Source organism: Schistocerca piceifrons, chromosome 11 (assembly GCF_021461385.2).
Source record: "Schistocerca piceifrons isolate TAMUIC-IGC-003096 chromosome 11, iqSchPice1.1, whole genome shotgun sequence".
Taxonomy (NCBI): Eukaryota; Metazoa; Arthropoda; class Insecta; order Orthoptera; family Acrididae; genus Schistocerca; species Schistocerca piceifrons.
In genome coordinates this window covers 71,398,615-71,414,734 of record NC_060148.1, presented here as the reverse complement: position 1 = coordinate 71,414,734, position 16,120 = coordinate 71,398,615, and the positions used below count along the sequence as shown (strand labels likewise).

General features: G+C 40.5%; 1 protein-coding gene across 1 annotated transcript in view; it reads right to left on the bottom strand.

Annotated features, from left to right (window-relative positions):
• LOC124720359 (ankyrin repeat domain-containing protein SOWAHA-like) overlaps positions 1–16,120 on the bottom strand; it is a 106,448-nt gene that overhangs the window by 42,048 nt on the left and 48,280 nt on the right. Inside the window, exon 3 of the mRNA XM_047245690.1 lies at positions 10,202–10,351. Within this exon, the coding sequence (XP_047101646.1) occupies positions 10,202–10,351 (150 nt within the window). The remainder of the gene's footprint in view (positions 1–10,201; positions 10,352–16,120) is intronic.

Sequence of the window (16,120 nt, the reverse complement as noted above, 5' to 3'; positions counted from 1 at the left end):
CTAATAAATAAGGCAAAAAAATTTGTTGCTTTCTCTGTTGCGCTCAAAGCAATAGATCTTACAGATACAGCCCAAGTTGTGATATACATACGAGGTGTCGATAACGCACTTTGTGTAACAGAGGACGTTTTGGACTTAGTACCTTTGAAAGGGACTACTACAGGTGCAGACTTACTCCAAGCTGTCGAGCAAGCGATTGATGGTGTCGGTATGGATTGGAATCGGTGAGTCTCAGTGACCACAGATCGAGCACCATCAATGCAAGGCCACTGGAGAGGACTCATAGCACGGATGCGCCAAAAGCTAGGGCGCACAAATGAGACGTATGGAATTCACTGCATTCTGCATCGAGAGGCACTTTGTGCAAAATCAGTAACTTTAGCAAACGTCATGCAAATTGTGAATCTTCAGGTTTTCGCGGCGCAAAGACTGCTCCATTAAATTTCGGGAATGCAGCCGCATAAATTCTGCTTCTTCTTCAGAATGCAGCCGCATAAATTCTGCTTCTTCTTCAGAAGAAGAAGCAGAATTTATGCGGCTGCATTCCCGAAATGTAATGGAGCAGTCATGCAAATTGTTGTGCATACTGTAAACTACCTGAAGACACATGGGCATAAGCATCACCAGTTTCAGCGGTTCTTTGAGGAATTAGGAGCGGAGTACGGCGACATAGCTTACTATACTGAAGTACGCTGGATCAGTTGAGGTAAAATGCTGAAAATATTTTTTTATTTACGTTTGGTCATAGTAACATTCTTACATGAGAAGGGAGAAAGTGAACCTATGTTGTAAGACCCTTGTTGGATATCACACCTTGCATTTCTTGTCGACATTACGTCTCACATGAACAGCCTGAACGTCAGTTTGCAAGGTGAAAATAATTTAATTTCTGACATGTTGAAAAAAGTAAATACCTTTGAAAGGAAGCTTGCACTTTGGGAGCGCCAGCTAATGACAGAAAACACTGCATATTTCCTGACTCTTGGACTGGTCCATAAAAGTGCTAGATTTCAAGAATACGTATCAATAATTGTAAAAATTAAGGAACAATTTCAAGCACAATTTGCAGATGATACGAGTTTGTCTCCTGCCATTCGCCTCTTTGCTCGACCGTTCTCGTCGTCAGTTGAAGATGCTCCGAATGATCTACAGATCGAACTGATCGACCTACAGTGCAATACAAAAGACTGAAGAACAAGTTCTTTGCAGTGCGAAGTACAAAAGAAATTAACGAAAATTTTTCACAACAAGAATTTCCACGCCTGCACAAAGATGCCGCGAGACTTATGTCCACGTTCAGGTTGACACATGTTTGTGAAAGGTTTTTCTGGGTGATGAAAATGAATAAATCAAGGTTTCTATGAAGCATAAGTGATGAAAATCTTCACAACTGCTTGCCTTCGTCAATAAGCTGAGCTTTTATGCCCGATATTAACTGTATCATTTCTCATGACCAGTGATAAACGTGTTTGGATTTATTCCTTTCATAATTAAAACTTGTTTACTATCTGTGCATTATTGCATCATTCTGCTCCATGGTACATTATTATCAGGAAAATTGCTCATTAAACCGATTGTTCCAATGTATACTTACATTTAGGGTTTTTTTAATGTGTGAAGGGCTACGCTCGGCTGAAGTCGATAAACAATAACCTTCATCTAATTGTCGGTTATTATGCAGATTTTAGATGGAACTGATAATAGTATTGAAATAGCAGGTGATCGAGAGGTCTGCGGTTATCATTCTGTCCAGAGGTCAGTGAGACCGAAATTATGTGGGTGTAACTGAGGGCACCGAGAATTAGTTATAGGAAACCTTGCATTAGTTTAATGTTATTTGAAATTATGAATAAGGTTCGCTGGAAGTCGCTGACTGCTCTCTTTCTTAAATACTAGATCGAAAACATTACGCGTATTTGCGTGTCTTCAGTCAAGCTGCCTTAATAAAAACCCACGATTGTTAACTATTTCTTGTCTTACTGGGTTAAACTGGTAACATGAAAGTAGATGTCTTAATGAGTAGACTGTGACAGTATTGTAAATGTTTTAATATGCAAAATACCTTCCCATGGTTGGCTTGCAAGCTGTGGAAAGAGCACTAGAATGCGCTGGTACAGAGTACCACAGCAAGTGCATAAAGTGACATCTGTGCATAGAAACATGCACTACATGAATACTGGCGGCTGTGGCATACACGCTGTGACCCGGAAGTTGCACATGTGCAGGAGCACCGCACGCATGCAGAATTTCTGGCCGGCCCTGAGAAAGCAGAATTTATTACTATCTTAGAAAGCAACAGTAGATCATTTTCGGCTAACCCGGACTGGCTCGAAATTTTGGATACTGTATTGCAACTCTGGATCCATTCTCTGTGGAACTGTATTCGGTACCTTTTTCTAAAAACCAAGACGTACAGAATGAAACAGATACGATTATGGAATGAGGAGTGATAACACAGTAACAGCGAATATATCAGTCCACTTATCATTGTAAACAAGGATGGAGTTGTACATGTTGCCACTGATGCAAAACTCTAAACAAAGTAAAAAGAGAGGTGGACACGCCTGAAAATCTGGACAAAATTTCATAATGAGGTATTTAACTAGCTTTGACATGACTGCTGGCTATTGGCAAATCCCATTAAGTCTAGAATCGCATGAATATAAAGCAATCCTGTTTACTGGGAAATGTTATCGATACAAAGTAGTTCCATTTGGACTGAATACCTCTCTGGCAGTGTTTATTAGAGCTATGGACTGTGTTAGGGGAGGAGTTGAGTTCCAGGTTAACTATTTATGTAGATGATTTATTTATCTCCAATGAAAACTGGCAAAAAAGCTCCAAACTGTAGCTCTTCAAGCAGGAGCCATCACTTTAAAATTATAGAAATGTAAACGTGTAAAATTAGAAATTAAATTCTTGAGCCATATAATTACTAATACCGGCATTAATAAGGACCTGGAGAAAGCTACATGCCTTAGAAAAATTTCCCCCAGCAAAAAATAGATAACAGTTTTAAGCCTTTTTAGGTTGGTGTGGATTTTACAGAAAATTTGTTAAGGGGCAACCCTTCAATAATCCATAATTGAACAATCTATAAAAAGATTAAGTGCTTTTGTTTGGATAGATGAGAGTCGGCAGGATTGTGAATCTTTAAAGATTAAACTTTGACATGATAATGTTTCACATCACCCAGTACTGTCACAAACTTTCAATATGAATACTGACAGTAGCACCTGTGGGATTGTATTGAAATTTTCCAGGAGATAAATGGTACAGGAAATTTAGCACATAGAACTATAGCTTTTGCCAGCAGGGCATTGACAGGAAACAAACAGAACTACACCATATCAGAGGAGGTAGCCTTGGCCATATTATGGGACCTCAAGAAATTTATAGATTATTGGTGGGGTTTTAAGATCGTAATACACATTGACCACAAAGCTCCAACATTCCTTAAAGATTGTTGCCTTCTAAATGGCAGGCTCACCCAATGGGCTTTATACTTGCAACAATTGAATTATGAAATCTGCTATGTAAAGACTGCAAAAAATTATGTGGCAATGAATTGTCCCAATGGTACTGATGAAGTACCCAAGGAATGCAATGCAGATGGAACTTTCCAAATTAATTACATGAAGTTGAGGCAAAAATGAATTTGAACAGATTTGCAAAAGCATGCGATATCATCAAAATGAGCATCCAATTTGGAAATCTGTGAAAGTGAATTTTGATTTTTAAAAGTATCTTGTGTAAGAGGAAAGGCTTCATTACTGAAGAATGGATGGTGTGTTGTCCTACCCAATTTGATACAGATGTCATATTACTTTCACTACCATTGGGCCAAAGGAGTGTCTAGATATATTGGCTAGTGTTATAGTACAAGTCTAAAGGTAACTGAACGTATTAGGTCTTGTGACATCTGCCAGAGAGCTAAGGTAACCAATAGAACTAATCAAGGCCCAATGCAGAACACGTTACCTAAAGATACCATGGATTTACTGTCTGTGGACCTGTATGGACCCCTCCCCACAACTTCTGTTAACTGTAAATGTATTTTAGTGATTTTGGAAGTATTTTCTAAATTCATAAAATTGTATCTCCCAAAAAAGGTGACAGCAATGTCAGTATTCAACAGGATGATTCAGTATTTGAGAACCATTGGAAAACCCAGTGCAGTACTGCCCAATAATTGCCCAAATTTAATTCCAAAAACCTGGAAAGATGGCATGGAGCAGAATGGTGTAGAAACTAAATATATTTCGGCCTACCATACAGGCAGCAACCCTGTTGAACGGTATACGAGGGAAATAGGATGGTTATGTAGGACCTATTGTCACTATAACCACTGAGTGTAGGGCAGATTCGTATGTGAATTTGAGAGTTTAATGAAGACCTTGCCTCATGGGTTTACTGAGTTCACACCTGGGGAAATTCTGCTCAATACTAAGAACAAATGTTTAATTGAGGAAAAAACTAGAGTTCCCAACGTTTACAGATTTGGGATTAGCCCAGAAGAAAGAATTGGTAAAAGAAAAAACAAAGCCAAAACGAGATCTAAAAGGCACAATAGCAACCTGAAGTTTGTCATGTTCAAAATTGGTAACTACGTTCTTCTGAAGACCCATGAATAATCAAGTGAACTTAACCATGAAATTTCTAAATTTATGTATATATAATGGGCCATTCACAGTACAAGACACACCTCACAACAACACCTACTATTTAATCTCCCCAGAGTCGAAGAAGCTCCTTGATGTCCATAATGTAGTGGATCTCAAACTGTATGTACCTAGGAATGAATAAATGAAGAAATCATACCAGACTAAAAATGTATATTATGCTGTAGATGAAATAATGTATCTATCTTATGAAGCTACTATACTGTATTTAACTGTAATTTATGTTCTTATAAAAATGTTGTAACCTATGTAAAATTGCTGTTACTATCTTAGAAGTTTCAGATTCTAAAACCTGTTGTAAAATATGTGAAACCCTGTACTGAAAGGGCTACAAGCAAATGATGCCAAATTTAAAAGAAATGTGGAATGCCTTAAATACAGAATGGGCAGCATAGAAGACTTGCCAAAGTGGGGTAAAAAAACTGTCTGTAATAGACTGCCAAAACCCAAAATGGGCAGCCAATTGATTAATGTGATATGTAATTTGTTAATGTTGCCAAATGCAGTGCAAGTTGCTATTGCAGGTAGCAAAATTATTTTATTTTCATATCTGTTAGTGTTGTATGTGTTTTGCTACAGTTTTCAAAGAGGGACTGTGTTTCAAATAAAGGCAGTAAGAAAAGAATAGTAGGTTCAGTTTAAATATGTTTGTTTATGTAAATATCAAATAATGGAGTACTATTATTAGAATCAGCATTGATAGTTTCCTCCTTTGTAACTTCAAAATCATGCTATTGGATGTGTTGCATGTACAACGTCAAATTGCTTTTGATATTTGTAGGGGGTATACTTGTGTGTGTATACCTACATCTCTTGAATGCTTACAAAATGCTACTCAATATTCTTGGCAATACAGATATATTTTGCTTACTACTCAACTTACTGTTTCACAAAATGAGAGTCAGTTATGACAGGTGTACATAATTGAATAATGTTGCTTATGTCTTGTTTTGGTAATTACGTGTATAGAGTGTATAGTGTTTTAATGTGTTTTGCAATGTGTTCTTTTCATGCTCAACTCTGGATGAAGTGATTATTATTTTCGACTGCTTGGTACCATTAAGGTGTTATTGATGTTTGCCTAGCAGGAATCTTCAGTGAACCATGGGACATATGTAACATCCATTTTTGACCTACTTTGTATTGATATTTCTAGTTGTAGAGTTGCTTATGTAGAGTACTGTATCTGTCATATGTAGAGTGTTTTATCTGTCATGGAAATTCTTTGATAATATATACATATTTCACTTATGTGAACTTTTGGAACATAGTTTAAATTAAGCTTGTTAATGTAAATAACTGCTGGAATAATTATTATATAATGTACTGTAAATGACTTGGTCCATAGTTAGCGAATGCAGGGTTGAATGTAAAAAATGTGGGGAATCCCTGGAGCTACGGAAGTAGCCTGACGGAATGGAAAAGGAGTCGTTAGCGCAAGCTGAAATGTGTCCTTCACAACGGGTAAGGAGTCTGGCCCGAGCAGTGCTGTGGTTAACATTTCGTTAGCAGTAGCAGAACATTGTGGCTCATGTTCTTGCAGTTTTGAGGCAGAGGAGCTAAGAGCATTATTTATGGACCTTGGATTCTGCATTTGGTGATACCATGTATAATGGCATTGTTTTTTGCCCTGCAAAAATATAATTCAGAAGATCTATAACAGGGCGAGGCCAACAGTACTGCCATGACTGCATCGCCGCCATGTTAACAGCCACTGCAAATCATGCCACCAGTGCCACCAGCCTTCCACCAAATTGTTTATATTTGGCACTGTAAATGAACTAGGTATTTGTGAAATTTGGGTGATTTTAATAATAATCGTGGTGTTGCTAAAAGCTATACATTACACCTGTTATTATCCCAAATCACAAACCTTTAGAATCCTATCCTAGTGAATATAATTCCGAGTGTGCTAATTTATTATGAAAAGACTATTCAGCAGCTGTAGAAATAGTTGTGATTGCTTTCTGATGTGTGGAGTTGTGTTTAAAGTTCAGTTTTATAGTTTGAGAAATACTACACTGCCAGGGCATTTTTAAATCGATCTGCAATCATTTTCTTAAATAATTTGCCTTACTTAAAAAGGTATCCGTAAATAGTAAAGTTGTTAGTTAAAAGAATAATAATATTAAATAGAAGTAAAAATCATTATTAATTATTCACTTTGATCAGAATTACAAAGCTTTACCACTGTTCATTTTATGAGAAGGTGTTTGAACTTTAATTTAAAATTGTGTTGGCATTTGCACAGTCAGCCATATTTTGAGAAGGTTAAAAGACTGCTTTTCAAAGCACATTTGTTATTTGAAGAGAGATAGTTTCTTGTGCTTCACTTCATGAATAATTATTTATGAGAATACTCACCATTTCCCATACACACTTGTGTAGTTTTGTTAATGAGCATGGTTCATCAAACCATGAAAGTGTAATAGCCATCATGTGCTAGGCTAGTTGGTTAATGAAGCAAAGCAAAGGTCCCTCCAGAGCCAGTGTAGTTAGATTTGCTTTCTGTTTAATTGCTTCAAACTGAGCTCAAGAAAGAAATATTTACTGTGTTAGCTATTTTAATGCAAGCTGGTTCATGTAATGGCATAGAGAAACTCTACTAAGCATGGTTGTTATAGAGTATGATCATAATAAACCCCGATTTAAATCAGAATCATTTCATGCTCTGCCCTGTTTAGTAATGCTATTAGTATCATGTGTGTTGGTGATGGGTTGTATTAACTGCTGCATCTAGTTCATTCAAGGTACATCGTCTTCACTTTCAAGTTAGTACTACATTTATCTGCAAGGTTATATTACTGTGTTGTAGTGCGAACAGATGTCAAGAAAGAGTTTAGAAGGTGTTAAGGAAAGTCAAGTTAGTCTTAGCACTGCCTTGAGCTTTATTACATTGTTTGACAAAAATTCCTAATTAGGCTGGCAACTGATATTAATACGTAATATTACGACTTGCTTTTGTGCTGGAGAACATCTGATCCTCAACCACCTTTTTAGTGTTGGTTATACTCTGCTGGAGTGTTTTGGAAATGAACCCCAGTCAAACAGATTGATTGTACTGTTCCCATTAGGTTATCTCAAGGTCACAACTTTCTCAAAAATTCCTCAGAGAGGTTTAATGTAATCACTGACTGCCATTTATGGTGCTCTGTGTTACCATTACAAGCACTCCCTTCAGAGGAGCCCTCCTGCACCATTCCACCACATGTGGATGGCTGACTTGCTGCAAGGCTGTGCCCTGTATTCTGTGACATTTGTATGGCTGCTTCGAAATCTTGGCATTCTCAGCTCTTAAGGAGGGAGGCAGAGCTTTAGTTGGTAAAGACATTTCCAGCTGGAGTACATCACAACCAGACACACATTCTGGAATCAGGTATTTGATTTTAAGGTGTACCCAGGACCAGATGTACAGTCAGATCACAATTTAGTTATGACAATGAGTGAAGTAAATTTTAAGAGAGTTGTTACATGAATTCAGTGTGTAAATAAATAGGATACTGAAGTACCCAGGAATGGAATGTGAATTTTAACTTCTATGAGGCTCTAGATAATGCAATAATGAATGGCGATCAAACGAATTTTCACATTTGTCTACATAATCAATGAGAGACAATTCATAACAGACAGCCAGCCAGAAAAAGACATCCAAACACTACAGAAGTGACCAAGCGCTGGTAAGTGTGATAGCTTATGCACAATGAGCTAAACAGCTCATGAATCCAACTTAGTGACAAAAATAACAACATCCAGAAGAATGGAAGGAAAAGTTTATGATCTCTGAGTATTTGGAGTAATGGATCCAGGGAGGTCAACTCGACCTTCAACTTTACAGTGGCAGGAATGTGAGAGAAAAATCGAGATGTTTATTGGATTTGTAGATCTTTACATGACATTTGACAGAATGAAACAGTGAACTGTTTTTCTAAAAGGTACAGAAGATGACATAGAATATGAGCAATAATCAACAAGAATTGGTACTCTTACTCAAAGATGATTAAAGATAAGGATGCAAGTAGTCTTCACAAATGTTCAGATGAACACTGAAGAATCATTGGTGGAATTGAAGAAACTTCCAGGAATTTAATTAAAACTGAAGGTGAAAATTTCGTTTAATAAAATTCACTGGTGATATTTCTGTGTTCACTGAAATTCCGAATGAATCACCAGAGTTGATGAATGTAATAAATAGTTGAATAAACACTGAATCAGGATTAATGAATGGAAGAGGAAAGTATTGTGGAGTAGCAGAAATAACATTGGTGGCCAATGTTTACATCAGAATTATGGACCACGCAGTAGACTGCTTGTAGTAACTATTACACGTGAAGCTAACTTACATTGAGAGACAGAGCGTGGTCGTTATAAGGAATAAAGTTGCATGGAAAAGCGGGAGATTCCTTGTAAAACAAAGTTACTAATACCAAGGATAGGCCTTAATTTGTGTTGGATGTCCCTCAATGTATGTTTGGAGCACAGTACTGCATAAAAATTAATCGTGGATTATGGGAAAAAAAACGAGAGGGGAATCGGAGCATTCTAAATTCGGTGCTATAGAAGGATGTTTGAACTAGGTGAACTCTTAACAGAAGAACTGTGGAATGTCTGTGCAGAACAGGTGAGGATAGTGTGGTATGAGGAAAACTGTGACAAGTACGAGGGTCAGCATAGTAAGTTATATTTGAAGGCATCAGGGAATAACTACTGTGGCACTAGAGGTAGTTGTTGAGGTTAAAAACTGAAGGGAAAGACAGAGGAACGTATACCAGAAATGACTGGATTCTGGGTGCTCATGGCACTGTCAATCTGGTGCTCACACAGACACATTGTCAACAGGAGGCAGAGTTTCCCCTTTGCATGGTTCAAACAGCTCTGAGCACTATGAGACAACATCTATGGTCATCAGTTCCCTAGAACTTGGAACTACTTAAACCTAACTAACCTAAAGACATCACACACCTCCATGCCCGAGGTAGGATTCAAACCTGCGACCGTAGCCGTCCCGCAGTTCCGGACTGCAGCGCCTAGAACCGCACGGCCATCGCGGCCGGCCCCTTTGCATGTCTGTGGTTACTGGGACTGGCTGTTACAGCAGTGGAGCAACCAAGGTGGACCACACCCTGAAAAGCTAAGGCTCTGCTGACATTTGCTTCTGGTTGGTGCTTGCAGAATGTATTTTTTGTTACTAACAGAAACTTTATAGCAATTTATTGGGTTATTTTTTCCTGTCTCATTCCTGACGAGAACCAAAAATGGTCTCATAAATGTGTGTCTATGTGTGACCTCTGCTAGACCATTCCAATACATCTAGGGTAACATACAATTATCTCATTTGACAGTGTTTAATCTCTCTCCCATGATACTATGATCTAGTCCTGAGGATACCACCCATGAATGTATGTTCTGATGCTTTTCGGTATTTATGTCTGATCTACCATACAATGGTGTGTGTGTGTGTGTGTGTGTGTGTGTGTGTGTGTGTGTGTGTGTGTGTGTGTGAGTTGGATGAGGGAACTCACCGCATTCGAGAGACTGTGGCCTTATCAGGTGGAGGAGTCGTGGGCCGCGCAGCAGCAGGTGTCTGGCGAGGTGCGCTGGCAGAGGTGGCGGCAGCGGCGGAGGTGGTGGTGGTTCTGGTTGTGGTACTCAGCTCCGTAACGACTGGTGCGCTGCACATACAGACAGAGGCAGGGTGTGAGCTGGCTGGCGTTTCCTCGTGGGGGTCTGGGTGTGCCTCCCTATGGCCAGCACTGCTGAGGGACCATCCACACACTGGCAACTAATGGACGACATGTGCCGAATATGGGGATAGGGCTCCCGTTAATACAAATGAATGACCAGTGAGCTAGTAACTATCAGCTGCACCACCTGAGCTTCCCACGGCAGTCGCTGAACACGATACAACAGGTAGTTCAAAACTAAGTTCAGCCAGAAGGTACATACAATGCCAAACATTTGCAAAAACTCAATTACAGAATTACCGGAGAGGTCAGCTCAGGTACTATCACCATGAAATCAATCCAAACGGCCTGAATTCCACTCCACTTAAATTGTATGCACCCACATAATGTTACAGTCTTACAGCCCCTTTGATCTCTTTTCGGTACGGGCATTTCACTCTACAAAATGGTTACTACGAGACACTACTTGAATAAATTGATCTGCAACACTGAGTCCACAATCAGACTGATGTCACGATAATGTAAATATTACGAAACCTGGTATAATTAGGTGACAGTCTTCAGCACTTGTAAACTCAAGTTTATTGCAGTAAATGACATTCCAGAAACTAACTTTCAACTTGAAATTACATGACGAAGACATTTGTATTGGACTAGCATCCAGGATTCCAATTAAGCAACTATTGTCTCTGTTAAGTAAGTATGAAAGATCTTAAATATCATTTTGGCCACATGTAAGCATGTCTATGCAAATGTTGAAATGACGTAGCATAAAGTTGTGTGTTAGATGATTCAAACCCAGCAAGTAATAGGATTGTTAACTAAGGGCAATAATACATTACATATCCAAATATAGCAAGATGAGAATCTGAAATGTTGAGAAGGTATTTTGTACCTTTACTGGGATTTGAATCCAGCACCTATCATTTTTTTCTAACCACAAATACACATTAAACATCTGCTTAGTTTAGCTGTAGCAAGATGTGCAGATGTCTTAAACTGAAATAACTTAACGGAAAGTTCTGTGTGGAGTGGGAATCTAAGCCTGCATGCTGCATGCATCATCGTTGTTGACTGCACACAAGAAAATGTTTATTATCGAATTCCTTTTTGCCAGTTGCTACGAGTGACATGTCTTACCTTGAAATGATGGCTTGAAATGTTTTGTGTGACAGTTGAAATCAACACCATCCATCATTGTTGACGAGACACTTAGAGGCAATAAAAATCAAAATTACTTTTCTCCTTTGATTTGATGAGTACATATTACTATTTCAAATGACACAATGAAATTATTTGCAGGCAACCACGAATACAACAGATGCTAACTACTATGGACATATCCCTGGGAACTATTTCTTAGCACAAAAGACCTTTGTCACACCAGATGCATACTGTTACATTCTAAGGACTCAGTAGGCTCTGATGGTACATTTTTTTCTCAGGACCAAACATTTTCATTTTATCAAGTGAAGGCCCAATGGCTCAAATGTCCACCCAACCATCCTGGTTTACATTTTCCTTTTTTTCTTAAACTAATCAATGCAAATGCTGTGACCTTTCCCTTGAAATGCCACTATTTCCTTTCCCACATTTGAGTGCTGTAGATTCTGCTTTGTCTCTTATGGTCTTGCAGTCGATAGGTCGTTTAACACTAAATTATTTCTTTCTTTCTTCCGCAATATTTGCTATTGAATTAAAGTGTTGCATGATGGTTAACTGGTCACATTTCATGATGTTTCCCAGTAATTGATTGGGCCATACTGGTAAACCACCACATCAAGACAAACCAACTCAAAATGAGAAAATTATTCTCTGATATGATTTGTTCAGCGCACTTACCACATACACGCACAAAATACTTAGTGCACCATTTTCGAAGGCTTAAACAACAATCCTCATGACTGTCAAGTGTACAACATTCAATAAGTCACTCCAAGAATAATTTATAACTTCAAATAAATTATGGTTGGTAACTAAACTTATTGCAACCTGTACGAGAACATGTAAAACAAAATCTCTATGATCTTATGCATGAATCTACTTGTTTCAGTCAAATTATGGGTGGCCCTTTTAGGCAATATGCATCAATGTAGTATGCTAGATAGAAAAAATTATGGACTTTCTTACGCAATTGCACAATACTTTTTTTAGGCCTCCTTTTACCACCTGGAATTTTTCTGGAGGGGTTATCTGTGCTACGTAGGCTACGTTTACTGAGGACAAGTCTCGTCTCTGCAAAGACCGGTGGTGTTAATAGTAACAGAAGAAACTACAAAAATGAATGACCTCTTCAAAAAACATTATATTGGATAAACAAAGCTGCTTAGCACCACCTCAAAGTAAAAAATAAATTTCTTCAGAAATTATAAAAAAAGGAATCCACTTTGAGAATAACAATGGACCCAGTCTCAGAACAGCGACTGCCTATGATCGACTTCCTTATAAATCAAATGCATCTCTTCTCTTAGTAAAATTATATGCCCCTAGCACAAAAATAAAGAAATAGAAAGTAATTAACTTTCTTTGACACAATACCACACCACTGCAGCTATTAATACAACAAAGGTACCAGGAGAACGTTCTGGAAGTTTGATTGATACTTGCCACCGAGTTTTTTTGTATGATCTAGTGTTGGTGCACCGTAAACTCTTACAAGATCAGAGATGCTCAGGTCGGAGAAACATTTCCTACAGAAATTTCCATAGGCTACGATAATGCCAGTAAGGAAGCTGACAATTATGTGATTTTATTTCAGCGATGTAGTCAAATTAAGTCGGGTGATGCTGAGGAAATTAGATTAGGAAATGAGACACTTAAAGTAGTAAAGGAGTTTTGCTATTCAGGGAGTAAAATAACCGATGATGGTCGAAGTAGAGAGGATATAAAATGTAGACTGGCAATGGCAAAGAAGGCGTTTCTAAAGAACAGAAATTTGTTAACATCGAGTATTGATTTAAGTGTCAGGAAGTCGTTTCTGAAAGTATTTGTATGGAGTATAGCCATGTATGGAAGTTAAACATGGACGATAAATAGTTTGGACAAGAAGAGAATAGAAGCTTTCTAAATGTGGTGCTACAGAAGAATGCTGAAGATTGGATGGGTAGATCACATAACTAACGAGGAGGTATTGAATAGAATTGGGGAGGAGTAGTTTGTGGCACAACTTGACTAGAAGAAGAAACCGGTTGGTAGGACATGTTCTGAGGCATCAAGGGATCACAAATTAAGTATTGGAGGGCAGCGTGGAGGGTAAAAATCGTAGAGGGAGACTAAGAGATGAATACACTTAGCAGATTCAGAAGGATGTAGGTTGCAGTAAGTACAGGGAGACGAAGCTTGCACAGGGTAGAGTAGCATGGAGAGCTGCATCAAACCAGTCTCAGGACTGAAGACAACAACAACAACAACAACAACAACATTCCCTTAAAGCAATTAAAATCCCTTATGTATTGCTTGGATTTGGAGAGAACGAAGAATTATGTTGGGGTACTTGCTGCCATGGCTTGCACACAGAAATAGGTGACAAACTATGCAACAGAGACAAAGCTGTAGTGCTGATGTGTGAACAGGGAATACTCTGATAATCTGCTTTTCTACATGACGAAAATTCCACAGGTCAACATCAGCAATCTAAATTTGTAAAAATGTTGCCACCCTCCTCTATGATGATTCTGCAGTACACTACCTTGCTCGAGGTGACGATTGTAAGTGACTTACTTTGTCGTCACCTTAATGCAGCATGACACTATTCAAAGGTATCTCAGTGTAATCAGCCACAGAGGCACTGAACAACTTTGAACACTACTTTATTTGAACAGGCTTACAGCAACCAGTACAGGCTGGCAGTTGCAAACCACACCCATCACTGCGTGAGCCTGTGCTGGGCAATACAGCTTTGTGTCCACAGCAGTCTGGCTCATGCTCTATTCACACAGTGAGTGTACCCTCTGTCATGATGGTGGTGGTTGTTGGGATGTTTAAGGGGGACTTAACAGCGAAGGTCATCAGTCCCCCATTCCAAAATCAGGCGAGCCGAAAATCTACGGAGCAGGTAAAAACCAAAGGGGGAGGAAACGTCCCCCCAGGCGCTAAAAGAACACAAATGCAGCAACAGACACTACAGACAAGAACAGGACAGAGGAACACCAGACAGAAAGAAACAGAAGAAAGGAGGATGGCCGGAGACTGGTTGACTGACTACGAGAAAAAAAAGAGAGTCAACCATCTCACGGCACACCAGAACAGCAACAGACACAAGGACAAAAGACACAAAGGGAAAGGCGCAGGACCTCCCTAAATCGAACCATAAAATGGACTACTACGGATAAAATGTAAAACCATGTCAGCCATGGAGGCATCGTCGGATAAAACCAAAGCCAAAGTGCCCGGGAGATTAAAAGATTGCCGGAGTGTGCGCAGTCGAGGACACTCCAGCAAAATGTGGCCGACCGTCAGCCGGGACCCACACCGACACAAGGGGGGATCCTCCTGACGCAACAGTTGGCCTTGCGTCAGGTATGTATGGCCGATGCGCAGCCGACACAGGACTACCGAGTCCCTCCGAGAAGCCCGCAGCGAGGAACGCCACACATCGGTCGTCTCCTTGACAGCCCGCAGTTTATTCGGGGCTGTCATGCCACGCCACTCAGCAGCCCACATCCCAATCAGCTTACGGCGCAACACCAGCTGCTTGTCGCGAGCCGTAAGGCCGATCTCCAAAGCCGGGGCGTCGATCGCCCCTTTGGCCAGCCTGTCTACACGTTCGTTCCCTGGGATGCCAACATGACCGGGCGTCCAAACCAAGACCACTGAACGACCAGAACGGGCAATGGCGGAAACAGACTCCTGAATGGAGGGCACCAGAGGAGAGGAGGGATAGCAGCGGTCGATGGCCTGAAGGCTGCTCAGGGAGTCACTGCAGATCATGATGGACCTACCTGAGCAGAAGCGCATATGCTCAAGAGCGCGCAATATGGCCACCAGCTCTGCAGTAAAAATACTGCAGCCAGCCGGCAAGGAGCGCTGCTCAACATGGGCAGCATGAGCAAAAGAGTAGGCAGTGCGACTATCAACGAGGAACCATTAGTGTAGACAGTCTCACAGTCCAAAAATGAGGTGAGGAGCGCAAGAAAACGGCGACGGAGGGCCACAGGCGGAACCGAGCCCTTGGGTCCCTGTGCCAAGTCCAGACGGACGGACGGCCGGGACAAACACCAGGGAGGCGTAGGTGCACGGACCCGGAAGGGAGGCGGAAGAGGGAATGAACCCAATTCCGACAGCAAGGACTGAACGCGGACAGCGACGGAAAGCCCAGACCTAGGTCGCCGTTCGGGCAGATGGAGGACCATGGCAGGGAAAAGCAGGCGACGATTGGGATGGCCTGGCGAGCAATGCACGTGGACAGCATAGTCGGCGAGCAGTCGATGGCGGCGAATCCGCAGCGGGGGAACCCCAGCCTCCACCAGTATATCCACGGGGATCGTACGAAAAGCGCCAGTTGCAAGCCAGACCCCACAGTGGTGTATGGGGTATAACAACTTCAACACTGAGGGTGATGCAGACCCATAGGCCAGGCTCCCATAATCAAGCTGAGACTGCACAAGGGCTCTGTATAATTGCAGCAGCGTGCAGCGATCCGCACCCCACGACTGCAGCCAGACCATTAATGGCCACTAGAAATAAGGACACACTTAACACCGAGCCCTGCGGGACCCCATTTTCCTGTGTATAAGAAGAACTAGAGGCGGCACCGAC